Source organism: Canis aureus, chromosome 13 (assembly GCF_053574225.1).
Source record: "Canis aureus isolate CA01 chromosome 13, VMU_Caureus_v.1.0, whole genome shotgun sequence".
NCBI lineage: Eukaryota > Metazoa > Chordata > Mammalia > Carnivora > Canidae > Canis > Canis aureus.
Window position 1 is genome coordinate 30,220,156 of NC_135623.1, and position 27,675 is coordinate 30,247,830.

Genomic DNA, 27,675 nt, shown 5'->3' on the forward strand with positions numbered 1-27,675 from the left:
CAAGGATTGAGAAGTTCAATTACTTATCTAATAATACACAATACATATTATTTTTAAGAAAAGCAAATTAAAAGCAATAAATGAAAAGAAAAATCATCAAGTTTTGACCAACAAATAAAAAAATAAGAATGTTTATTACATGGACATCATATTTCATATTTCTATCAAATGATATAGCAAGTAAATATTTCCCTGTAGGACTATGTCCTACTTGTCCTACCTTTTCATGGACTTTCTGACCAGGATCCATCCCTTCAAGATGTTCCGATTCTGTGGACCCCTCACTTGATGCAATTTTTCTTTGTATATGAACATTTTGTTCACGCAAGGCAACAATCTGCAAAATAAAAGCACTATGCCTTAAAAATCTAAAATAAAGCATAATGTATAGAAAACCTGAATTTATTCAAATGTGGTAAAGAAGTAATGAATACAAACAAATAATCAGAAAATAAACATTACATTTTACTTATTACTTAAAAATATTTTTAACATTTAGGTTAGCATTTTGAACGATATTTATAGTACTTACAGGAATATGAAATTTACTGAAGAAAATATTTTCTAGTTGAAAAAATGTATCTATATGGTTGGAAATGTGTCTAAATTAATGCCATGGTCCATGTGTTATTAATTAAGAAACTACTTTTAAATTAATTTATGAAATGTGTTAAAATTCATATTGGTTTGTACTTTTAATGTATAAAAGAAAGATAAGTGAAAACATTACAGGCAGAAGGCTAGTTATTAGCACATTCATTCACCCTAAGAGGCAGCATAACTGTAATTTTAAAATAAGCAAATACATAAACTGGACTTAATTTTGTGGCACTATCATGAGTACTTAGAATTAAATTGGTCTCATTTTCATTATTTTAATGGCCCTTATCTTCGTGCTGCTAGTTCAGCTATAGTCCATTTGCAAAAGACTTCTCAGAAAGCAATTAATTCTTGAAAATTTTCAGCTCAATTTTACATAGTATTTTCAACTAAGAAAGATTCTCAGAGAGTTTTAGTTTAAGTGATCTTAGTAATAAAGGGGAAAAATAGCATTCCAGCATTTTTAAATGGTATTTTAAAATATAGTTGCTATTCATACATATTTTTAAAGTATTTTACATTAATATCATAACTTATTTATTTCATGGCAAATCTTATTATCTTATCAACTCCGATACTGAGTTGGTATTGGTTCTTGAGGAAATCAATTCCCATTGTATTTAAAACACAGTAAATAGTCAATCATATATGAGACCAGTCTGTCATGTAGACCAATAACCACCAAATAAATATAAAACAACAAGAGGTTGGGTGTTTGTCCCCATCCCTGCCACTGCTTCAAGGCCCAGATAGACAATGACGTGTTCATGAGATCAGGTTATCTTGTTTATGACCTCCAGCATTTGAACATACAGCATATCCTTTAGTAAGGGCATATCACCAATAATGTAGACCAACTCTGTAAATGCTCTTCTTCTTGTAGAATTGAAAGCGGCAAACCATTGGTTCCTTTGCTCCCATCCTTGCCCATCTACAATCTATCATCCACAAAGCATCCAGATTCTTTATTTATTTATTTATTTATTTATTTATTTATTTACTTTCAGATTCACCTTTTAAACTTAAGTGGTATTGTGCCACTCCTTGCTTTCCAAAGAACCTTAATGTTTTCCCAACTTATTTAGCATGAATTTAAACTTCTTAACAAATTCTAGAATATCCTATATGATCTCTTCAGTCACAATGGCCTCCTTTCTGTCTCTCAAATCCACTGGGCGTTTTCTCACCCATATTTTATGAACTTGATCTTACTGCCTGCGTGAAACATTCTATCCCAGCTCAGACCACAGTTAACACAATCCCAGCTTTCAAAATTCAGATGAGATGCCATTCCTCAGAGAAAACGAACCTTGCCATCAACCACTTGTTACAGTTTCCCTGTTAACCATTGTGTATACTTCATTGATTAAAATCTAACATTCTATTCCTTTATTTACATAATACCTTTGCTTGTTTATTTAGCTATCAGAAGTCCTAATAATATCCCAGGGGAAAATAATTTTCAAAGGAATATCTTATTGAAAACAATATTTTCATATGAAGGGGCACATCATATTATATGCAAAGTTTATTTTATTCAATAAAAATGTGATTTAAATAATGAATGGATAAGGATAAACAAAGAATATAAACCTGATTCATCCAGAAATAATACAAGATAAAGATTTACGGTGTGTGGGAACCTTTAGAGACATTTCTCTGATGTTACCATAGAAATGGATTACATCAAAGGAACAATAAGAATAAAATAGTCCCTTGGTATATCATTTTTATATTATATTCTTAACACATTGTCTATTGAATAAAAAAGTAATATTATATTATCATTAATACATAATGAAATTTTATTTTGAGTTTTTAAAAATTCAAGCATTGTATACTGTCATTCCACTAAGATAACATCCATGACTTAACAAATATGTTGACAAAGGTAATAATAAATTTTAAAATCCTATGTATTTTGTCCCATTATTTAATTCACTTAGAAGTGAAGAAAGACCTTTTAAAAATATTTAATACCATATTTAATTCTGTTTTCAGAATAATTTCTATTGGTCTAGTAATTCAGATAAATTTTAAACATGGCCTAATGCCTAAAATAAAGCAGGCTCTCTACAAAGTTTTACTGAGTGACTCAGTGAACTAATGCCCCAAATAGTAAAAAAAAAAAAAAAAAGAAAAAAAAAGAAAAGAAAAAGAAAAAAAAGTCAAAACACCAAATTCATATGGAAAACTGTATGCAAATATAATTGTGCAGCTGTGTTAAAAAATGACAAATTTCAAATGTTTTACGACGAATACAAACATGACAGTTCTAAGAAAGACATAATTTCAACTACTAACATGCAAATTCTTTTTTTGCTTTTACTCAGGCCTCAGTAAATCAGGTTTTTGAAACAGGAAAGTAGATGTAGAATCCTCTATATTTTTTATCATTGTTAAATTGTTTTATTCTGTTCTATTTTTGCCCAATAACAAATTACCTACAGTAGTTATGAAGCAAATCTTCAGCATCTGATTTAATTGTAGGTGTTAATAATCTTGATTCTTTCTTCCACATTGGAATAAGTGAGAGTTTCTCTCCTGGGAATACAACTTTGGGGGTTGGGCCTCCTTTTAAATGTGTTCAAAGGGGCAGAGAAGTTCACCTAGAAATCATTGGGGCTCCAGGCAGCAGAGGCCTCTTCAGGAAATTCTCCCAGAAGGCTTAAGAAGCAAAATCAGAAGATGGCTTGGAACTAGTTTGCAAGCACAAGCAGAATGAGAAAAAGGTGATGGTCCCAAAACATTCTTTGAGCCCTCACTAACTGGGAATGGGAAGAGGCAATGACTTGTCTAGGATACCTAAGTAGGCCCGGATCCCTTATTTCTAAATAGCATGACCTACCACAAATGAGATGGCAAAGGCCGGTAGGAGGAATCGCTTCTGGGTAGTCTCTGTGGCTTACCCAGTTGTTACAAAACTGCAAGAAAGTACTGGAAACTCACCATGTACCAAGGACTGTGCTAAACTATTTTAATCTACAAAATAGATTTTATGATCCACACTTAACAAGTCATTAAACTGAGATAAACAGATTGATGAGAACTAAGTAGGAATCAAATAAAATTTAACTCCTTATCGTGATACCTTCTACTCTGTCAATTGTCTCACATGGCTTAAGACAGACAAAATGAAAAAAAAAAAAAAAGACAGACAAAATGGGGATGGGGAGAAAGCATTTCCTTTCCAAGTACGTCTACCTTCCCACCCTCAAATCCTTTGTAAAGCATTAAGGTATGTATCCTCCCCCCATCTCCCCACCGGAGAGATTCACATCCAGGCATAGTTGTGCCTACATTTTCAGTGTATCAATCCACTGAAGGCCCATGAATATCTGGTCAAGAGGAAATGTCTACAATCATTTTAATTGATCTGCCATGATGTGGCAACTGTTGACATTTGCTTTTAAACGTCCAGCATCCTTTCAATATTACTTTTGGTAACAGCATTGTACATTTTCACTGTGGGATTCTCCTTTCCTGCTCTAAACCTAGAGACTGTAAATCAGGGAGCCAGAGCTCAGGGCAAATGGATGGGTACATGATCCAAGCCAGGGAAATCAGAATATTCCTTAAGATCTTTCTGGCAGAGGTACAGGGAAGATTAGTTTGCTACTATGGGGGTTAAGCTGATAGGATATGATCAGGATGGCTGTTTACCATCGGTTCTGGCTCACGAGAAAAGCACATGGAAACGAGCCGTGATGAATCACATCTGCTCCTAAATCTAGCCATTCTTAGATCACCTCTACCCCTGGCATTTCATTAATATGTGCGCCAAATTTCTCTTTTTTTGCTCAAACTTGGTTTTCTGTCACTTAAAACTAAAAGCGTTCTTGCAAATATAACAAGGGGCATGGAAGGCAACACAGAGTGCAGAGTCTCTAAGTGGAGATTCTGAAGAATGACTAAGAATTTACCAGTGGGAGACAATGGGAGAAAATTGGTCAAGTGGATAGAACACCAGCTCGTTGTGTTCCTAGTACTATAGGTTGTTTAATATTCCTATGGCAAACATCATCTGGATAAGAAAAGAACAACAGGAGGGGATCCCTGGGTGGCTCAGCAATTGGGCATCTGCCTTCAGCCCAGGGTGTGATCCTGGAGACCTAGGATCGAGTCCCACATCGGGCTCTCTGCACGGAGCCTGCTTCTCCCTCTGCCTGTGTCTCTGCCTCTCTCTCTCTCTCTCTGTCTCAAATAAATAAATAAATAAATAAATAAATAAATAAATAAATAAATAAAAAAAATCTTAAAAAAAAACAAAACAGGAGACTAAGAAAACTAATGTGTCTCAACTGAAACTCTAGCATCTGTGTGCTTCCTGCTTTCCGCCTTGTTGCTTTGCCTCGCCCCTTATCTGTGTTTTCTGATTGCTCACCTAGCTTCTGACAGCATGGCTCATTGTTTCTAGGCATTTCCAAACCCAGGATATTTCCAAGCCAATCTTCCAAGTTTTGCTCTTGCCTTGCCTCTGTTTTTGGCTCTTCAATCTCTGACAAACTGTGACCCCATAGAGTGGACTACTGCTGGCCAGTCTTCTCTAAGTGTGGAAAGTTTCCCAGCCCTCATCTTTTCTACCAGATTATCTCTGGGATCCCACCTTGTCTTCGGGTAGACCCTTTCCTATCCCTTTTCCTTTGGACAACTGTTTTCCTTAATGGCCTGGAGAAATTTATTCACTTTAATTAGGAATTAGGTGATTTCTACATATAGACCTGAAGATGAGAGGGAGAAAGCAATGTAGATATCTGGGAGAAGAACTCTGAAGGCAAAGAGTGAGGGAGATGGAAATCATTATTAAAAACAAAAGTTTGAGATTTATGAAAACAGTTTCAGTGAGTTTTTCAAATGATATAAAATGTCCTCTTCCAAAAAAGAGCTAAAATATAAGTAAGATGATAACTTAGATACTTAAGGTATCAGGAAATGCACAGAAACATGTGATTTTTTAAAAAAGATTTATTTATCTATTTATCTATCATTTATTTATTTGAGTGAGAGAGAGAGAGCAAGAGGGGCAGAAGGAGAGGTAGAGAGAATCTCAAGCAGAATCCACACTGAGTGCAGCGCCCTATGTGGGCTCCATCCCAGGACCCTGACATCACGAAGTTTATCCAAGAGTTAGACACTTAACCAACCGTACCACCCAGCCTCCCCAGAAACATGAGATTCTTAAGAGAAATGTGATTTGGGAGAAGATAGCAGTCTATTTAATATATTTATATTTCCATTCGGGGATTTCTCTAGTGGTTAAGATGTATTAATCCATTTATTCAACAAACTTTCACTGATCACTGTTCTAAGTGATCAGACTCCACATGGGAAAAATGCAGATAAAACCCTTCTCTCCAGGAGACTACATTCCAGTAAAGGAAGGGAAAAAAAAAAGGAAGCAATAAAAAAACAAAACAAAATAAAAGTCAATCATTGAATTCTTACAATGTGCCAAAAAGTGTGCTAACACATTATATAAATTTCCTTCTTTGGATCAACTTTTCATCTGTATCATCCTTTTTTCCCCGTTTGGGATTTCTTGAAAGTAGACCCTGAGACAAGTAATTGCACACAGATAGCTTGTTTGGGAGATGATTCCCAGAAGTATAGCATTCATTAAAAGGCTAGATTAAAAAAAAATTAAAAAGCTAGGTTGAGGGCAGCCCGGGTGGCTCAGCGGTTTAGCACCGCCTCCAGCCCAGGGTGTGATCCTGGAGACCCGGGATCGCGTCCCATATTGGGGACCCTGCATGGAGCCTGCTTCTCCCTCCTCCTGTGCCTCTGCCTTTGTCTCTCTCTCTTTCTGTGTGTGTGTGTGTGTGTGTGTGTGTGTGTGTGTCTCATGAATAAATAAATAAAATCTTTAAAAAAATAAAATAAAAAAATAAAAAGCTAGGTTGAGTCCCTGTAGGTATTATTGGTTGTATGATTTTGTACAAGGTATTTAATCTCAAGTTTATATTCCTCTGCTATAAAATGAAGGATAATAATACCTACCTTTTAGTGTGTTTGTACTAAGTCAAATATGATTTATATTAAACATTATGTAGTGACAATAATGAAGACTCCATTCATCTGTGCAACTTTATCCTATTATTCATACTTCATGAGACTAAAGGGCTTGCAGTCACACATAAACAAAACGGCATCATAGCTGTGAGTTTTTTCATTTATGTAGGTTGCCTTTGTGAGATTATATATATATATATATATATATATATATATATATATATATATATTATCTGCCCCCAGTTTCTGGCATGGAGCTCCTAAAACCCTTGTAAATTCCTCATTGAGAAAAACACTAGAAGCATCTTTTGTTCTAATGAGGGGACTTTGGATGGGTTCTTGGATGCCTCCTGGATGGGGGCTGGTGGCCAGAAGGATCAAGCCAGATTAGAAGCTTAGAATTTTCAACTCTACTCCAGATTTTCCAGGAAGAGGAGAGGGCTTGGAGTTAATGATTGATCACACTTATCTGATGAAACTTTCATAAAGATCCCAAAGCTTCCAGGTTGGTGGAATATAACATATCCATGTGCTGGGAGAGTGACACACCCCACCTCCACAGGGACAGAACTTCCTGGGCTTGAAACCCTCCCAGACCTTGCTCTATGATTCTCTTCATCTGGCTGTTCATCTGTATCCTTTAATAAAATGGCAAATGTAATGCTACCCTGAGTTCTTTGAGCTGCTCTAGCAAATTAACAGAATCCAAAGAGGGGGGTTATGGGAACCTCTGACTTACAGGTAATGAGTCAGGAACACAGGTGACAACTTTTATTTACAATTGACTTCTGAAGTGGGGGACATGTCACATGACATGTCTAGTTATGTGAGACTGAGCCTTTAACCTGTGGGATCTGATACTATATCCAGGGAGTGTCAGAATTAAGCTAAATTGTAGGATACTTAATGGTGTCTCAGTGAATGCTCAGTGGAAGAAGGCTCACACATGCGCACACACATCCGGTGTCGGAAGGTAGTCATCTGAGAGTAAAGGAGAAACACAGGAAGTGGACTGAAGTTTTCTTTGACACATGCTTCCTCCTTTTTGACTGCTTCTGAAACACCTTTTAGGTCTTTGCTTATATGTCACCCACTTTGGGATGGGTTCTGGGACCATACTCCTCCCAGGGATTTAAAAATTACACAATTTCTTACCATTCTTCAATAACTCACGTTATACAAATGATCACTATCACATTAGCTGAGTTTTCTGACTGCCCATTTTGCCACTGAGTGCCTTGAGACCAGAAACTATATCTGATTCTTTATTCCCAGTGCTTAAGACACTGGTTAACGAGTAAGAGGCACTCTAGAAATACTGAATGAAAGCAGACTATATGAAAGGAAAAGACGAATAGGGAGTAAAATTGGATGGAAAATTTCTCGAAAATGAATACATGGAGAAGAAAATTAGTCATTCACATGGAAGACTATGTGAACTTGAAATCTTCCCAATGTTCATACATGATTCAAGATTAGAAAGGAGCCCTGAGAATGGAAGAACTCATTGAGAAAATAAAGGAAAAGAATGAGAAGCACTGACCTAGTCTTGTAGGATATTCACAGGCTGTAATATAAGGAGGCACACAGGGTGGAAGGCACAGGCAACTATAAAGGAGGCTAAGAAGGGGTTAATGAAAGTTAACCAGACCTTTGTGTCTCATTGTGTCTTAAAATATTACAAAATAGGGCAGCCCGGGTGGCTCAGTGGTTTAGCGCCACCTTCAGCCCAGGGCCTGATCCTGGAGACCAGGGATCGAGTCCCACATCGGGCTCCTTGCATGGAGCCTGCTTCTCCCTCTGCTTGTGTCTCTGCCTCTCTCTCTGTCTCTGTGTCTCCCATGAATAAATAAATAAAATCTTAAAAAAAATATTACAAAATATAAGTATATTGCAGCCTAGGTAACACGATTTGAGTGTATTGCAGTAGATGCTGTGTTTATATGCTTTAGATTTAGAATAGATTGACGTTAGATGGAAAAATGGAATTCCAAGGGAGTCTAGAAATTCATTTCTGTCAACAGAATTCTAAAAGTGAAAAAAGAAAAACAGTGTAATTTAATTTTCACTTGATTTTTCTCTCCTTTTTTTTTTTTTTTTGAAAATATTAATCTACAGGAGATTCCATGAAGTTAGGTAAGGAAGGCTAAGAAATAAGAAAAAAAATTAGAAATTAAGTTTCTAATTAAGAACTACTGGCAGTAATAATAGTTGCTTAAATGTTGAACATCTATTACATGCCACAAATTGCAAAGCAATTTATCAGCATAATCTCTTAAATCCTCCCAAAAGCATTATAAGTTGGATATTATTATTTTGATTTTACAGATGAGGAATCTAGCACAGAGGGAATAAATAATGTACTTAGGATCACAGAGAAAAAGCTGTGACACAGATAGGTTTCCCATCCAGGTCCAATACCGCCAGAACTTATTGTTTTAAGTATTATGCTATAATGCCTTTTGAAAATTACTGAAGTGATTCACTGCATACACAATCCAAACATTTATCTAGGTCAGGACTACAGTTTTGTGGTGTGATAGCAGGGGAATTTACCTGTCCTGTTTTGGCAGAACAATTCAGATACAGTTAGAATATAACATCAATTATTCCTAGGAATAAAAATCATGTTGTTTACATTTTTTATCATTTTTATTTATAACTCCTACGTGGCAGAGACATTTCAATTTACTTTGAAAATTGCCCAACTACTTTTTAAAATAAATCATGTCTACTCTTCATGCTAATTCTCCAGGGATTGTCATTCTGATATTTGTGAATTCATAGTTTGCCCTTACCTCCTTAACAACAACTTCCAGACAGTGCCCGTATCTAATTAACAAAGATTCTTTTCATCTATTTTTACCCCAAACTCAATTAACAATTCCAAGAGTGAGACTTACAGAAGTCTCACTACACTAACACATAATTTGCTTCTACACATATACTTATTCTAATTTAGCTGAATTCCACGCTTAGATTCCACTGACGTTGCAACATGAAAAAGCAAAGAAAAGTTACTAGTAGAGCAGTACAGATTTACGATTTACACTTAAGCAACTCTCCAGCCTCAATAGTTTGGATTTGTGTTGTTCTATGGATTTCTGTCAATTGGGAAATTATAAATATTGAGATACTTATTCAGATAGAATTAAGGACCCCGAGCCAATAGTATTTCACCTTCCAGCTCTAGATCTTGGCCATTGATTTGTAAGCACCACTGAAGCATACTAAAGCCAGTATGAAACAACTTCATATAGCTAATGCAGTTTGATGAGCTCATATGTAATATTCATTTTCAGTGTTTTTCAGTGAGTATAGAAAGATTGAAAACTGTGAAACTGAGCAGATTCTATGAATGACCAAATTATTTTGAGAAGAGAATCAGAGGTTTGCAGAGTGAGATTTTTGCCCCTTGTCAGGTTCAGAAAATAGTTGTTTAATCAATGGTTTAATGAATGAATCCATTTATCCTAATGAATGACCAAATAGCTTGGAGGTAGAAAATATAGATTCACTTAGTGGCTGTTTCGAATTTTTACCATTATACTATCTCTGTTAAGTCGACAAATATTTATTGGGTAAATGAGAACACACTATATACCTTTACTTTTAACCTGTTCCACTTTGGATGACCAGCCTTCCCAATTACCATTAGATGAATGGACTGGGTACTCAAATTTAAATGCACATCACCAGTAAGTTTCTGGTGATTCTTTGATGGAAAACACAGTGCATGAACAGCACAAGAATTTTGGCTATTTCTAATATTTTTTTTTAAATTTTTATTTATTTATGATAGTCACAGAGAGAGAGAGAGGGAGAGGAAGAGACACAGGCAGAGGGAAAAGCAGGCTCCATGCACCGGGAGCCCGATGTGGGATTCAATCCCGGGTCTCCAGGATCGCGCCCTGGGCCAAAGGCAGGCGCCAAACCGCTGCGCCACCCAGGGATCCCTGAATTTTGGCTATTTCTAAATCATACACATGAACTGATTTTGCTTATACCAAAAAAATAAGGACTCCTTGTATAGCTTTTAATGGTGAAAAAAAAATCCTTTTAACAGTAATATTGAAGGGGCATCTGGGTGCCTCAGTTGGCTAATTTTGGCTCAGATCAAGATCTCAGGGTTGTGGGATTGAGCCCCTCTTCTGGCTCTGTGCTGAGCAGAGTCCGCTTGAGAAACTCTTTTTCTCTTCCTCTCCCTTCCTCTCATTCACATTCTCTATCTCCCTTTAAAATAAATAAATACAGGGATCCCTGGGTGGCGCAGCGGTTTGGCGCCTCCCTTTGGCCCAGGGCGCGATCCTGGAGACACAGGATCGAATCCCACATCGGGCTCCTGGTGCATGGAGCCTGCTTCTCCCTCTGCCTATGTCTCTGCCCCTCTCTCTTTCTCTCTCTGTGACTATCATAAATAAATAAAAATTTAAAAAAAAATTATAAATAAATAAATAAAATAAATAAATAAATAAATACAATCTTTAAAAAATTCCAATAATATTAAAAAATTTAAAGCCCATTTTTAAAACAATAACTGGCTTGTAAAACTCTTACCGTTAGTTTTTAGTTTAAGACAATGGTTGCAATAACAATAGAATTTCAAATGTTTGTTTATGTTGGTTCAACATCAAGAATGGGATGGGAAGGAAAGCACAATAACAAGAAAGTTGGAAGATGGGAAATTGGTGGTGGAATGCGTCATGAGCAATGTCACCTGTACGCGGATCTATGAAACAGTAGAGCAAAAATTCCATCATCATTTTGGACAGGAATTAGCTGTGAGGATGAACAAGCTCAGTTCAATGAGCAAATCTCCATACTGCTTTTCTTTTCATTACTGTGTTCAATTATCTTTACCACAAACATTTTACATGCAACTATTTCAAAGTGTTGATTTAATTAGGATCATTCCTTTGGTTAGTAAATAAATGTGTTTGTCCAAAAAAAAAAAAATCACAGAATGCTTGTGGTATTCATTTTCAACATTAACTATAATATTCAATAATATTAATTTCAATAGCTCCATTTTTAATATAACTATTGATATTTAATTCTAATATTATTTATAATTCTCTATGAAACTATCTCTAGTCTGTATTTCAGTCATTCTACTTTTTGATACTTGGTTACTCTTTATTTTAATTTATTTCCATTATGAAGATATTTCTCTAATATTTAAAATGATAATAACATCAGGGATGCCTGGATGACTCAGAAGTTGAAAGTCTGCCTTTGGCTCAGGGTGTGATTCCCGGAGACCCAGGATCGAGCCCCAGGATGAGTCCCATATTGGGCTCCCTGCATGGAGCCTGCTTCTCCCTCTGCCTGTATCTCTGTCTCTCTCTGTGTATCTCTCATTAAATAAATATTTTAAAAATAAATAAATAAAAATTAAAAAATAAAATGATAATAACATCAAATGTTAGCATTTTCATTAGGGAAATACAGGAAATACAAAATAACTTAAAACGGAGAGAATTAGTGGACCTTGTGAAGGCACAAGACTGCTGTTTTGGTGGTTTAGCAGCTAAGAGTGGCACAAAATGGAAGAATGGTAATAAAATGCCCAAGGAGGGGGGGAGGAGCAAGATGGCGGAGGAGTAGGGTCTCCAAATCACCTGTCTCCACCAAACTACCTAGAAAACCTTCAAATTATCCTGAAAATCTATGAATTCGGCCTGAGATTCAAAGAGAGACCAGCTGGAATGCTACAGTGAGAAGAGTTCGCGCATCTATCAAGGTAGGAAGACGGGGAAAAAGAAATAAAGGAACAAAGGCCTCCAAGGGGGAGGGGCCCCGCGAGGAGCCGGGCTGAGGCCGGGGCGAGTGTCCCCAGGACAGGAGAGCCCCGTCCCGGAGACGCAGGAGCTGCACCGACCTTCCCGGGCGGAAAGGGGCTCGTGGGGAGTTGGAGCAGGACCAGGAGGGCGAGGATGCCCTCGGGCTCCCCGGGACAGTAACAGCAACTGCGCGCCCAGGAGAGTGCGCCGAGCTCCCTAAGGGCTGCAGCGCGCACGGCGGGACCCGGCGGGACCCGGAGCAGCTGAAGGGGCTCGGGCGGCGGCTCCGCGGAGGGGGCTGCGCGGCCCCGGGAGCAGCTCGGAGGGGCTCGGGCAGAGGAAGAGGCTCCGTGCGGAGGGGGCTGCGCGGTTCCAGGAGCAGCTCGGAGGGGCTCGGGCGGCGGCTCCGCGGAGGGGGTTGCGCGGCCCGGGAGCGCGAATCCACCAGCGCAGGCTTCGGAGCACAGGGCGCCGGGACACAGCCCAGGATCCCGCCTCCCCCGGGACAGGCAGAGGCCGGGAGGGCCCAGGACAGCAAGGACGCTCCTGCCCCAGCTGAGCAGAGCAGCGGCCCCGCCCCGGAGCCTCCAGGCCCTGCAGACGGAGTTCCTGCCGGAGCTGAATCCAGGTTTCCAGAGCTGCCCCGCCACTGGGGCTGTTCCCCCTGCGGCCTCACGGGGTAAACAACCCCCACTGAGCCCTGCACCAGGCAGGGGCACAGCAGCTCCCCCAACTGCTAACACCTGAGAATCAGCACAACAGGCCCCTCCCCCAGAACACCAGCTAGACTGACAACTTCCAGGAGAAGCCAAGGGACTTAAAGTACACAGAATCAGAAGATACTCCCCTGTGGTTCTTTTTTTGTTTGTTTGTTTTTGTTTTTGTTTTTGTTTTTGTTTTGTTTTGCTTTTTGATTTGTTTCCTTCCCCCACCCCCTTTTTTTCTCCTTTCTTTTTCTTTCTCTTTTTCTTCTTTTTTTTTTTCGTTTTTTTTTTCTTTTTCTTCCCTTTTTTTTTTCTCTTTCTCTTTTCTTTCCTTCTTTCTCTCCTCTCTTTTTCTCTTTTTCCCAATACAACTTGCTTTTGGCCACTCTGCACTGAGCAAAATGACTAGAAGGAAAACCTCACCTCAAAAGAAAGAATCAGAAACAGTCCTCTCTCCCACAGAGTTACAAAATCTGGATTACAATTCAATGTCAGAAAGCCAATTCAGAAGCACTATTATACAGCTACTGGTGGCTCTAGAAAAAAGTATAAAGGAGTCAAGAGACTTCATGACTGCAGAATTTAGAGCTAATCAGGCAGAAATTAAAAACCAATTGAATGAGATGCAATCCAAACTAGAAGTCCTAACGACGAGGGTTAACGAGGTGGAAGAACGAGTGAGTGACCTAGAAGACAAGTTGACAGCAAAGAGGGAAACTGAGGAAAAAAGAGACAAACAATTAAAAGACCATGAAGATAGATTAAGGGAAATAAACGACAGCCTGAGGAAGAAAAACCTACGTTTAATTGGGGTTCCCGAGGGCGCCGAAAGGGACAGAGGGCCAGAATATGTATTTGAACAAATTCTAGCTGAAAACTTTCCTAATCTGGGAAGGGAAACAGGCATTCAGATTCAGGAAATAGAGAGATCCCCCCCTAAAATCAATAAAAACCGTTCAACACCTCGACATTTAATTGTGAAGCTTGCAAATTCCAAAGATAAGGAGAAGATCCTTAAAGCAGCAAGAGACAAGAAATCCCTGACTTTTATGGGGAGGAGTATTAGGGTAACAGCAGACCTCTCCACAGAGACCTGGCAGGCCAGAAAGGGCTGGCAGGATATATTCAGGGTCCTAAATGAGAAGAACATGCAACCAAGAATACTTTATCCAGCAAGGCTCTCATTCAAAATGGAAGGAGAGATAAAGAGCTTCCAAGACAGGCAGCAACTAAAAGAATATGTGACCTCCAAACCAGCTCTGCAAGAAATTTTAAGGGGGCCTCTTAAAATTCCCCTTTAAGAAGAAGTTCAGTGGAACAGTCCACAAAAACAAAGACTGAATAGATATCATGATGACACTAAACTCATATCTCTCAATAGTAACTCTGAATGTGAACGGGCTTAATGACCCCATCAAAAGGCACAGGGTTTCAGACTGGATAAAAAAGCAGGACCCATCTATTTGCTGTCTACAAGAGACTCATTTTAGACAGAAGGACACCTACAGCCTGAAAATAAAAGGTTGGAGAACCATTTACCATTCGAATGGTCCTCAAAAGAAAGCAGGGGTAGCCATCCTTATATCAGATAAACTAAAATTTACCCCAAAGACTGTAGTGAGAGATGAAGAGGGACACTATATCATACTTAAAGGATCTATTCAACAAGAGGACTTAACAATCCTCAATATATATGCTCCGAATGTGGGAGCTGCCAAATATATAAATCAATTATTAACCAAAGTGAAGAAATACTTAGATAATAATACACTTATACTTGGTGACTTCAATCTAGCTCTTTCTATACTCGATAGGTCTTCTAAGCAAAACATCTCCAAAGAAACGAGAGCTTTAAATGATACACTGGACCAGATGGATTTCACAGATATCTACAGAACTTTACATCCAAACTCAACTGAATACACATTCTTCTCAAGCGCACATGGAACTTTCTCCAGAATAGACCACATATTGGGTCACAAATCGGGTCTGAACCGATACCAAAAGATTGGGATTGTCCCCTGCATATTCTCGGACCATAATGCCTTGAAATTAGAACTAAATCACAACAAGAAGTTTGGAAGGACCTCAAACACATGGAGGTTAAGGACCATCCTGCTAAAAGATAAAAGGGTCAACCAGGAAATTAAGGAAGAATTAAAAAGATTCATGGAAACTAATGAGAATGAAGATACAACCGTTCAAAATCTTTGGGATGCAGCAAAAGCAGTCCTAAGGGGGAAATACATCGCAATACAAGCATCCATTCAAAAACTGGAAAGAACTCAAATACAAAAGCTAACCTTACACATAAAGGAGCTAGAGAAAAAACAGCAAATAGATCCTACACCCAAGAGAAGAAGGGAGCTAATAAAGATTCGAGCAGAACTCAACGAAATCGAGACCAGAAGAACTGTGGAACAGATCAACAGAACCAGGAGTTGGTTCTTTGAAAGAATTAATAAGATAGATAAACCATTAGCCAACCTTATTAAAAAGAAGAGAGAGAAGACTCAAATTAATAAAATCATGAATGAGAAAGGAGAGATCACTACCAACACCAAGGAAATACAAACGATTTTAAAAACATATTATGAACAGCTATACACCAATAAATTAGGCAATCTAGAAGAAATGGACGCATTCCTGGAAAGCCACAAAATACCAAAACTGGAACAGGAAGAAATAGAAAACCTGAACAGGCCAATAACCAGGGAGGAAATTGAAGCAGTCATCAAAAACCTCCCAAGACACAAGAGTCCAGGGCCAGATGGCTTCCCAGGAGAATTTTATCAAACGTTTAAAGAAGAAATCATACCTATTCTCCTAAAGCTGTTTGGAAAGATAGAAAGAGATGGAGTACTTCCAAATTCGTTCTATGAAGCCAGCATCACCTTAATTCCAAAGCCAGACAAAGACCCCGCCAAAAAGGAGAATTACAGACCAATATCCCTGATGAACATGGATGCAAAAATTCTCAACAAGATACTGGCCAATAGGATCCAACAGTACATTAAGAAAATTATTCACCATGACCAAGTAGGATTTATCCCTGGGACACAAGGCTGGTTCAACACCCGTAAAACAATCAATGTGATTCATCATATCAGCAAGAGAAAAACCAAGAACCATATGATCCTCTCATTGGATGCAGAGAAAGCATTTGACAAAATACAGCATCCATTCCTGATCAAAACTCTTCAGAGTGTAGGGATAGAGGGAACATTCCTCGACATCTTAAAAGCCATCTATGAAAAGCCCACAGCAAATATCATTCTCAATGGGGAAGCACTGGGAGCCTTTCCCCTAAGATCAGGAACAAGACAGGGATGTCCACTCTCACCACTGCTATTCAACATAGTACTGGAAGTCCTAGCCTCAGCAATCAGACAACAAAAAGACATTAAAGGCATTCAAATTGGCAAAGAAGAAGTCAAACTCTCCCTCTTCGCCGATGACATGATACTCTACATAGAAAACCCAAAAGTCTCCACCCCAAGATTGCTAGAACTCATACAGCAATTCGGTAGCGTGGCAGGATACAAAATCAATGCCCAGAAGTCAGTGGCATTTCTATACACTAACAATGAGACTGAAGAAAGAGAAATTAAGGAGTCAATCCCATTTACAATTGCACCCAAAAGCATAAGATACCTAGGAATAAACCTCACCAAAGATGTAAAGGATCTATACCCTCAAAACTATAGAACACTTCTGAAAGAAATTGAGGAAGACACAAAGAGATGGAAAAATATTCCATGCTCATGGATTGGCAGAATTAATATTGTGAAAATGTCAATGTTATCCAGGGCAATATACACGTTTAATGCAATCCCTATCAAAATACCATGGACTTTCTTCAGAGAGTTAGAACAAATTATTTTAAGATTTGTGTGGAATCAGAAAAGACCCCGAATAGCCAGGGGAATTTTAAAAAAGAAAACCATATCTGGGGGCATCACAATGCCAGATTTCAGGTTGTACTACAAAGCTGTGGTCATCAAGACAGTGTGGTACTGGCACAAAAACAGACACATAGATCAGTGGAACAGAATAGAGAATCCAGAAGTGGACCCTGAACTTTATGGGCAACTAATATTCGATAAAGGAGGAAAGACTATCCATTGGAAGAAAGACAGTCTCTTCAATAAATGGTGCTGGGAAAATTGGACATCCACATGCAGAAGAATGAAACTAGACCACTCTCTTTCACCATACACAAAGATAAACTCAAAATGGATGAAAGATCTAAATGTGAGACAAGATTCCATCAAAATCCTAGAGAAGAACACAGGCAACACCCTTTTTGAACTCGGCCATAGTAACTTCTTGCAAGATACATCCACGAAGGCAAAAGAAACAAAAGCAAAAATGAACTATTGGGACTTCATCAAGATAAGAAGCTTTTGCACAGCAAAGGATACAGTCAACAAAACTCAAAGACAACCTACAGAATGGGAGAAGATATTTGCAAATGACATATCAGATAAAGGGCTAGTTTCCAAGATCTATAAAGAACTTATTAAACTCAACACCAAAGAAACAAACAATCCAATCATGAAATGGGCAAAAGACATGAACAGAAATCTCACAGAAGAAGACATAGACATGGCCAACATGCACATGAGAAAACGCTCTGCATCACTTGCCATCAGGGAAATACAAATCAAAACCACAATGAGATACCACCTCACACCAGTGAGAATGGGGAAAATTAACAAGGCAGGAAACAACAAATGTTGGAGAGGATGTGGAGAAAAGGGAACCCTCTTACACTGTTGGTGGGAATGTGAACTGGTGCAGCCACTGTGGAAAACTGTGTAGAGGTTCCTCAAACAGTTAAAAATATACCTGCCCTACGACCCAGCAATTGCACTGTTGGGGATTTACCCCAAAGATACAAATGCAATGAAACGCTGGGACACCTGCACCCCGATGTTTCTAGCAGCAATGGCCACGATAGCCAAACTGTGGAAGGAGCCTCGGTGTCCAACGAAAGATGAATGGATAAAGAAGATGTGGTTTATGTATACAATGGAATATTACTCAGCTATTAGAAATGACAAATACCCACCATTTGCTTCAACGTGGATGGAACTGGAGGGTATTATGCTGAGTGAAGTAAGTCAGTCGGAGAAGGACAAACATTATATGTTCTCATTCATTTGGGGAATATAAATAATAGTGAAAGGGAAAATAAGGGAAGGGAGAAGAAATGTGTGGGAAATATCAGAAAGGGAGACAGAACATAAAGACTGCTAACTCTGGGAAACGAACTAGGGGTGGTAGAAGGGGAGGAGGGCGGGGGGTGGGAGTGAATGGGTGACGGGCACTGGGTGTTATTCTGTATGTTAGTAAATTGAACACCAATAAAAAAAAAAATAAAATAAAAAAAAAAAAAAAAAAAAAAAAAATAAAATGCCCAAGGAGGCTGCTAATGTGGTAAAGCAGAAGAATTAATCAAGAGAATAAAATCAAAAGCAAAGTCCTAAGGAGTTTTCCAAAAGCATCAGTAATAGGAAAACATATTCTGAACAAATTATATTTATCACTGCAGGAAAGCAAGCCTCAATTTATTTTATAAATTTATATTTATAAAATATAAATATAAGCAAAAAAATAAAAAATAAAAAAATAAAAAAGAGGAATAGTGAAGAATATTCCCTGAGGTAAACAAATGACACAGAGAAGGATAACACCATGTGTAAACAATTGCAATAATTCAGCATTGAATGCTGAGAATGTTGGCAGTAATTTAGTTAAAAGTTTTTTTTTTTTTTTTAATATTGTATTTATTTATTCATGAGAGACACAGAGAGAAGGAGAGAGAGAGAGGCAGAGACCCAGGAAGAAGAAGAAGCAGACTCCATGCAGGGAGCCGGATGTGGGACTGGATCCTGGGACTAACGCTAACCGCTGAGCCACCCAAGGATCCCCTAGTTAAAAATTTTGAATGTCATGAAAAAAAATACATTATAAGGAAGATGCCAGGGATCCCTGGGTGGCGCAGCGGTTTGGCGCCTGCCTTTGGCCCAGGGCGCGATCCTGGAGACCCGGGATCGAATCCCACGTCGGGCTCCCGGTGCATGGAGTCTGCTTCTCCCTCTGCCTGTGTCTGCCTCTCTCTCTCTCTGTGTGACTATCATAAATAAATAAAAATTTAAAAAAATAAATAAAGATTTAAAAAAAAAAAAAAAGGAAGATGCCAGTTGCTAAAAACTCCTCCCCTCCCTGAAGACTGAAGAATTCTATTTAAAAAATAAACTTAAATTAATTAAACAAGGAGGCCATTAGACTGAAGTGTCTCTAATGCCATGGCACCCTACATAAGCAAACCAAAATGTGACCCTATAAAATGCCAGAGGGTTAAGCAACCAAAATGCCAAGGACAGCCAATCACAAACAGCCCCCTAGGCTTCACAGGAACCAATCCAATAATAGCCTTTCTTTGCAAGGCACTCTCTCTACATAGTCTGTCTCCAGCCCCTCTACTCCCACTTGGGTCCTGTCCGGGGAGGGGGAGGCTTCTAACCATTTCTGGTTTGACACTGCTGCTCAATTTGAATGGATCTTGCATAAAGAATAAAGAAACTTATAATTTGTAACATGCCCCACAACAACAACAAACAAATAGGAGTTACCAAAGGCATTGCTTATCATAAAGGACATGTTGGCATAGAACAGAGATTTCCTTCAACATATTTCCCACAATCATTAGGCCCCTTATCTTCCCTAAAGTCAGAAGTGAAAAAAAAAAAAAAAAGCTAATTTGGCATAGTCTTCAGCGAGGGGAGAAGGACAACTGAATGTAGTAATTATCCCACACCCTCGAAATTAAAAAAAAAAAAAAAGAAAGAAAAGCAAAAATGAGGAGACAAAGTCACGCTGAGAAGAGTCACAGCAAAGTAAATGGTCCAATGGGTCCAGACATGATTAGTTTATAAAGTGGCCAGTAAGCTCTGTAAGAGTCTGTCTTTAAAAGTCTCAATAAATGTTTATTTTTTATAAAATATGTTAAGACATGAATAAAAGTTTCTAACTTTAGTTATGTATACTGGGGTCTATTAAACTGCTTTGAGCAAATGTTGATAATTAATAGAGGTGAGTCTACCTAATACTGAACATGTTTCTGTCACTTGTTTATTCAAGAGTGAATCATCTGCTCTCAGGAATTTTTAGATGTTTTAGGATGAAATTTCCACTTTAATAATCCAAATAGTACTTCCGTCAACAAATATTTGAATCTTTTAAAATATCATGTTAAAATTAATCTCTGATCTGAGTAGTGACCAGGCCCCCACCCTGCTTAGCTTCTGAGATCAGACAAGAGATTTAGCACTTTTGGGGGTTGAGGTGTGGGGCGGGGGGGAAGGGGAGTTGTTGCTCAGTGGATATGAAGTGTCTGGAATGTAAGGTGAATGAATTCTAGAGACAGCTTATAATATTGTGCCTTTAGTTAACAATATGGCATTGTGCACTTTATGCTGAGAAGACAGATCTCTTATTAAGTATTCTTTTTTTTTTAATTTTTATTTATTTACGATAGTCACACACACAGAGAGAGAGAGAGAGAGGCAGAGACATAGGCAGAGGGAGAAGCAGGCTCCATGCACCGGGAGCCCGACGTGGGATTCGATCCCAGGTCTCCAGGATCGCGCCCTGAGCCAAAGGCAGGCGCTAAACCGCTGCGCCACCCAGGGATCCCTCTTTTTTTTTTTTTTTTTTTTTAAGATTTTATTTATTCGTTTACTCAGAGACACAGAGAAGCACATAGGCAGAGGGAGAAGCAGGCTCCCTGCAGGGAGCCTGATGTTGGACTTGATCTCAGGACCCAGGGATCATGACCTGAGCCAAAGGCAGATGCTCAACCGCTGAGCCACCCAAGTGCCCCTCTTATTAAGGATTCTTACCACAAAGACAAAAGCAAAAACACACCAACAAAAGAACACGAGAACATTTTTGGAGATGATGGATAAGTGTTGCACCTTGATTGTATATCAAGTGTATGCTTAAGTCCAAAAGCATCAAAATGTATACATTAAACGTGCAATTTTTGTATATCAATTATACCTCAATAACACTTAAAAATAGAGTTGGCCAATCAAGATATAAAACGTAAAAAAAATAAAAGTAACCTTTTTGAAGATGGACTTCATTCCCTTTCAGCACCATTAGGCTTGATCTCCTCAATCAGGCAACTAACACTGTGAATACACCCCTCCACCTTTTGTTTTTCCCAATCAGGGCAAAAGTGACAAAATTACAGGCTATGTACTGGAACAATTCTTTTTAGCTCTGATATTGTAAGGGAAAAAGTCTTAAGGAAAAGAAAAGCATTTCAAAGTGCTTGAAAAGTACTTGAGAGAATGTAAAAGGCAGAAACAATATCCATTAGTCATTCTTGCATATAAAAAGGGAAGCCAGGGCAATACAAAGAGTTTATCCATTTAGTTCTTCCTTAGAAATGACAAAAGAAGCACACTAAACCCATTATTTTGAACAATTCCTATTAAAGTAACCTATTTGCTTGGGTTCTAATGGCAACAATCGCGTGCTACAGCTCTTTGGCACTCATTCAAATTTTATTTTTATGTGATTTTTAAATGGGTATACATTACAAAATGTCAGAATGGAAAGGGGCCACAACTTACATGCTCTTTACGCTTTATTTCAATGGATAAAGAAAAGAAAGTCTACAAAGAATGAGGAATAAACCTTTTTTGTCTCCCCCCGCCCCCCCGCCCCAAACTTCACACACTTCATCTCTCTGGACCTCAGTTCAAGCATCTTTCAAAGGAGTCAGACAGTCTCATGGCAAAACAAACAAACAAACAAACAAACAAACAATTATCAACATCAAAAAAATATTTACTGAAAGATACTCGGTGCCAATCACAGTTTTAAGCTCTTTACATTAACTTAAACTTCACAATACCCTTGTGAGTTCATAAGCAGGTCCGAGCTAATTGAGGCAAAAAGGATACAGGGAATTGCCTCTGTCTACAAATGGTAGTACCACTTAGGGAGAAGGGAACTTTCCCCTGCGGGGAAGTTGCACAGCTCCCATCTGCAAGTGTGTTTGTGCCTTTCCTCTCTTGTCCTTATGTGCAGCACCCAGTTAAGTGTTCCATAGAGGAGAGCGTTTTAAACTTGCGACATTCCTCCCCCTTGTCCATACTAACTTCTAACTACACCCTAGTATCCGTTTTTCACAGAATATCTGGTACCCTTTGTCCCATTCTTTCTTATTTCTATTGTGCTACTTTCCTCACTGTTTTGTAATCTCCAGTTTATGGGTTCTATGTTCGATGTTCAGGTTATATTTAGGTCCAGGTTCTTGCTGGCAGTTCAAAATCACATGCATCAAAATCTCCTATGATGCCTGTTAAAAATGTGGACTTCATTTTCAAGAATCTGTATTTGAATAGACTGCCAGGTGACCATCACGCATCCTTCAGTTTGAGGACCAGTGCATATAGTCTTCAATTCAGGGGTTTCCTCTTACTAACTGTGTAGGTTGAGGCAGCAGCCCAGTGAAAAGCTGAGGCCAGGGACAGTGAGTCTCCAAGACAGGCCCTAAGTGGTCACCTAGTGCAAGGATAATCGACGAGAGCCCTAAGGCTGCCCATTTTTGTCAGGCCTGCAAGCTAAAAATGGTTTGGATGTGTTTGATTGGTTGGAAAAAAAAAATCAAAAGAAGGATAACACTTTGTGACAGATAGAAATTTTAAGAAGTTCAATTTAGGGTCCCTAAATCCATTTTTTATGGGAACATGGCCAAGCTCATTTATTCACATGATTGTCTATGATTGTTTTCACTGTACAACAGTAGAGTAGTTATGACAGAGACCATCTGTCCCACGAAGCCTAAAATATGTACTAGATGGGTCTTTACAGAAAAGTTTGCTGATCCCTGATGTAGCTGCTCACACTGATCTCTTTTTTTAAAAAAACAGCATAGGGAATATAGTCAATGATATTGTAATAGGGATGTGTGGGGGCAGATGGCAGCTGTACTTGCAGTGAGCGGAGCATGATGTATAAAGTCGTCCCATCACTACGCTGTACACCTGAAACTAATGTACCACTGTGTGTCAGCCATGCTCAAATAACAAATAAAATAAACAATTTCAAAACTGTTTAAACAGCTCCAGTGAAAATCAGAAATGTAACTCCATTTCCTGAGTGTTAGACTTACATCCTCTAATAACTTTCACACATTGTTTCTCATGTCATTTAAATCAGTAGAAACACGGGCTAAATTATCCCTGACAACGAAATTACTTAATGAAGTAAATGCATTTCTTTCCTGTATCCTCTTTGGTATCCTCTGGTCAAAAGAGGAATGTTTTAGATGACATGATGACATTGACTGATGATATTGCAAAATAAGAACTGAGAGAACAGAGAAAAATCTTAAGAATAATTGTGGGTTCTATTTGCAATACTCTCTATCCATCGCCCTGTGTAATTTGTTTCATAGAATTGATCCTTTTTAAATGTATGTGTTTCTCATACAAGCTCTTTGAGGCAAGGGTAACTTCTGATTTGGTCACTGGTATGTTCTCAAGGCCCAAGATAGTGCCTGGTACCTGTCCAGGGGATAACACAAAGTGCTGATTGAGACTACGAGATATGAAGTAAAATTCTGCGTCTGCCACATTCTGTCGGAGTAACCTTAAACAAGTTATTTATCTTTTTGAGATTCAGTTTTCCTTTTTTGCTAATAATGATGTTTGTAATACCAGCCTCAAAGATACTAACGTGAAGATAAAACTAGCTAAACTGCATAGAACACTTCGAAGAGGGCCTCCTTAGTACTCTATAATTGCTAATTACAATTGCTTTAATCAATGTTTGTTGAGTGAATGTCGTTTCTACTAAATGTAATAAGATCTTAAATTATTATTTCTGCATACATTTTTGATCAATCATTTATCATGGTCTTCAACTTTTCTTATTTTGATTTTGCTACTTTTTATTTCTATTTATTTACTGCTATTTTACATTTACTGGGAATGCCACCAATATTTGTGTACATATTTTTATATGGCTTTATGTAATTTTTTAATGAATCTCAAGGATTCTTTATATGCCTTGTGCTCTAGATGCTCCTTGTTGCACATTAATATCCATTCCCCGATTCTTTAGCCATAGAACTCCTGCATAGGGCCACCTGACTAGAGAGTGCACTTGTTGGACATTGTGAATCCAAGTTTTGTTCAATGAGATATAAGCAAAAATCATGTGTATTGCTTCCTTATCACACCCCTAAAATTTTATCTTTATATACATTTGAGCTCCTTCCATAGGAGCTGGCTAGAAGTGGTGGCAACTGTGGCACACACTTCAACCTAAAGACAGAAGTCATTGAGTGTGTGTGTGTGTGTGTGTGTTTGTGTGTGTGCGTGTCAGTTGAGCCAATAAAAGTTGTGATAAACTGTATCAGTGAGGGGGGATCCTTGGGTCGCTCAGTGGTTTAGAGCCTGCCTTTGGCCCAGAGCGTGATCCTGGGGTCCCAGAATCGGATCCCACATCAGGCTCCCTGAATGGGGCCTGCTTCTCCCTCTGCCTGTGTCTTGGCCTCTCTCTCTCTTTCTCTGTGTCTCTCATGAATAAATAAAATCTTAAAAAAAAAAAAAAAAACTATCAGTGAGAAAGGAGAAAAGTAACTTGTACAAATGGATGTTATGTTTTAGAGCTAGCTGTATATTTTAGAAGCACTAAATTGAGTTTACATACAGATGAAATTGTTTGTGAACTGGTTGTTATAGGAAGTATGTCTTCGGCACTCTCCTTTTGATGAGAGTAATCCTGACATAAATGAAAGGAATGTCTTTAAATATCAAGGGAGCATGGCCCTCAGCAAGAAATTCAATGACCACTAGGGTTTCCGCCATCATGGTCAGAAGTGTGCAAGAATAGTAACACGTTGGACTAGGGGCTTTGCCATGACATGGTCATGACGGATAGATGGAGCGTAATATTGTACTACAAATACCCAGGAAGGCAAGGTGACTCAGGGTTGGATGCTAGTGCAGGCAAACATGTCAATCAGAGTGCATATTAGAACTGGGTTACGTTCTGAATGGCTAGAGCTAGGAAATAGGACCTGAGCATAAGTTGATTCAAACACTTATTTTATCAGTGTCCTCTTGCAGCAAATCAGGACTTAGTCCTGCACCAATAAATACTCCCATGTTGAGCCTATTATGTGTCATCCTCTGAACCCTGTATTTGAAATCTGAAATAGTATTTTGAGCATGTTAATTTCATTTATAAAGAAAAGTTTCTGGTGAACTCAATTATACTTCCCAAATCATATCCCTGGAGTTCTAACTAGCTTTGGGAAGCGTGGTTCTAAGCATTTGCACAGCATTTTAATCATCCTTTCATGGGACAAGTTCTATGTGTTTCCCCAATTTTTCTCATTAGAGAAGTAAGAATCATCATTATTTTGATTATCAGCATGATATTTATCATTTATTGAGTAATGTAACAGCTGTTATATTAATTGTGCTACATTTCTTTCTTTCCTGTTATTTCATTATTAAATAGGCTTATAGGTAGTTATCGATCTCATTCTTATTTTACCGATAGACAATCACTGGTTTAAAAATGTTAACAGACTTGGGGGCGCCAGGGTGGTTCAGTCAGTGAAATGTCTAACTCTTGATTTCAGCTCAGATCATGATCTCTGGGTCATGGGATTGAGCCCCACAATGGAGCTCCGTGCTGAGCATGGAGCCTGCTTGAAATTCTCTCTCCCTCTCCCTTGGCCCCTCCCCCCTCCCCCTCACATACTCTCCATCTCTAAAAATTAAATAATAAATAAATAAATAAATTAATTAATTAATTAATTAATTAACTGACTTATGTCAAATCGCATAGCTTATAGATGGCAGGATAAGAAGTTAAACCTATGTATGTCTGCTTGAAAGCCCATGAATTTTCTCTATTATATCCTCATTCTAGTCCTCTAAATCAATTCTTGAATCTGATAGTGGGTTTTCAAACCCCTGGAACTTGCAGTTGGTGTCAGAAGGGAGACTAGTCTTGTGGATGATTGTGCCTTCAAACTTTGCAGTTTGGCTATTCTTAATGTTTGCATCCCCTCAAAATTCATATGCTGAAACCCTAACCCCCAGTGTGATGGTATTAGGGGCTGAGGCCTTTGTGGGTGATGAGTTCATGAGGACTCACCCTTTATGATTGAGAGTAGTGCCCTTATAAAAGAGAACCCAGAGAACCCCCTTGCCCATTCAGCATGTGAGCACACTGTGAGAAGACAGCCATCTTTGAATCAAAAATGAGCTCTTACCAGACACCAAACTTGCCAGCACCTTGGCTTTGGCTTACTTAGCCCCCAGAACTGTGAGAAATGCATATTTGTTGTTTAAGCCATCCAGTCTATGTCATGGCAGCCCGAATAGACTGAGACAAACAACATATGCTCATCAAATTTGTGATGTTTTTTTGCCGTCAAGTTTTTTAAAAGTAAAATCATGAGCAAATTACTAACTATAAAAAAAGGCAATATGTGCATCCTTTTTGTCCATCCATTTCCGCTTAGTGTCCCAAAAGTTTGCCTATTTGAAATTTCCAAATTTCCTAACATTTAAGATCCTTTGTTCTTCCTTGACAAAAATGAAATGAGAATAAAGAAGTACTGATCTTCTTTAATATAATCTGAGATCTCATAATTTCTATATTGAAAACACAGGGATCAATACAATGCTGTCATGCTATTTACTTGAGCACACTAATCAGAGCCACTGATACTGAAGTTTACACCAAAAAAGAAAACTTAGATGCAAAATTTAAAATCCCGTAATCTTATTTACCCAAGCAACTGCAAATATCTAGATGTTTTAGTCTTTTCCATAGAGTTAAAGGTTGAATTTCAATCCAATATTTGACAGTTTGACGATTGGTTGATTTAACATATGTTTGACTTAGCTAACACTTATTTTTCTCTCTCTGCCATATAAGAAGCTACGAATCTTGAAATCATCCATAGGAATAGAACACATATGAAGAATTTATTCATCATGAATTTAAGTAACTGGTAAAAGGCAAACTGTTTATTTAGAAACACAGTTTTCATATATAAATACTTTTGCTATTAAGAGAAAGGCCAGGCAGCCTAGAAGCTACTATTGAACACTCAAATTTTAAGTCAGATATCCTGGTTCTGAATTCCTACTTCTTTCTCATAAGTTAATTGTGACGATTAACTAAACAATGTGTGTGCCTTGGGGTGCATGTACAGTGCTTAGCATAGTGCCAGGCACACAATCATCTCTCAAAAAAAAAAACAAAAAACAAAAAACTGTAGATTGCTATTATTTTCAACAACTATGTAAATAAGTGAATTGCAAAGTTATTTATAAAATGTGTGTTGTGCTACAGAATCATCTTGTGAATAAATGTTTATTTATCCAAGAAAAGAGATTTAGTCCTAGGTACAAAAGTACTGTTACTTTGTTTGTCATCAAGTTCAAAGTGTCAATAGAAAAGATTTTTCTGCTATTCAACTAATAACTAGCTGACATTGGCCTTTTGAGACTTGTAATAGC

At 38.3% G+C, this 27,675-nt stretch overlaps 1 protein-coding gene across 18 annotated transcripts in view; it reads right to left on the reverse strand.

Annotated features, from left to right (window-relative positions):
• Positions 1-27,675, reverse strand: part of PPFIA2 (PPFI scaffold protein A2) — a 475,838-nt gene that overhangs the window by 140,931 nt on the left and 307,232 nt on the right. For all 18 annotated transcript variants that reach the window (XM_077845638.1, XM_077845653.1, XM_077845643.1 and 15 more), the window contains one exon: positions 221-337. In XM_077845638.1, the coding sequence (XP_077701764.1) occupies positions 221-337 (117 nt within the window). The remainder of the gene's footprint in view (positions 1-220; positions 338-27,675) is intronic.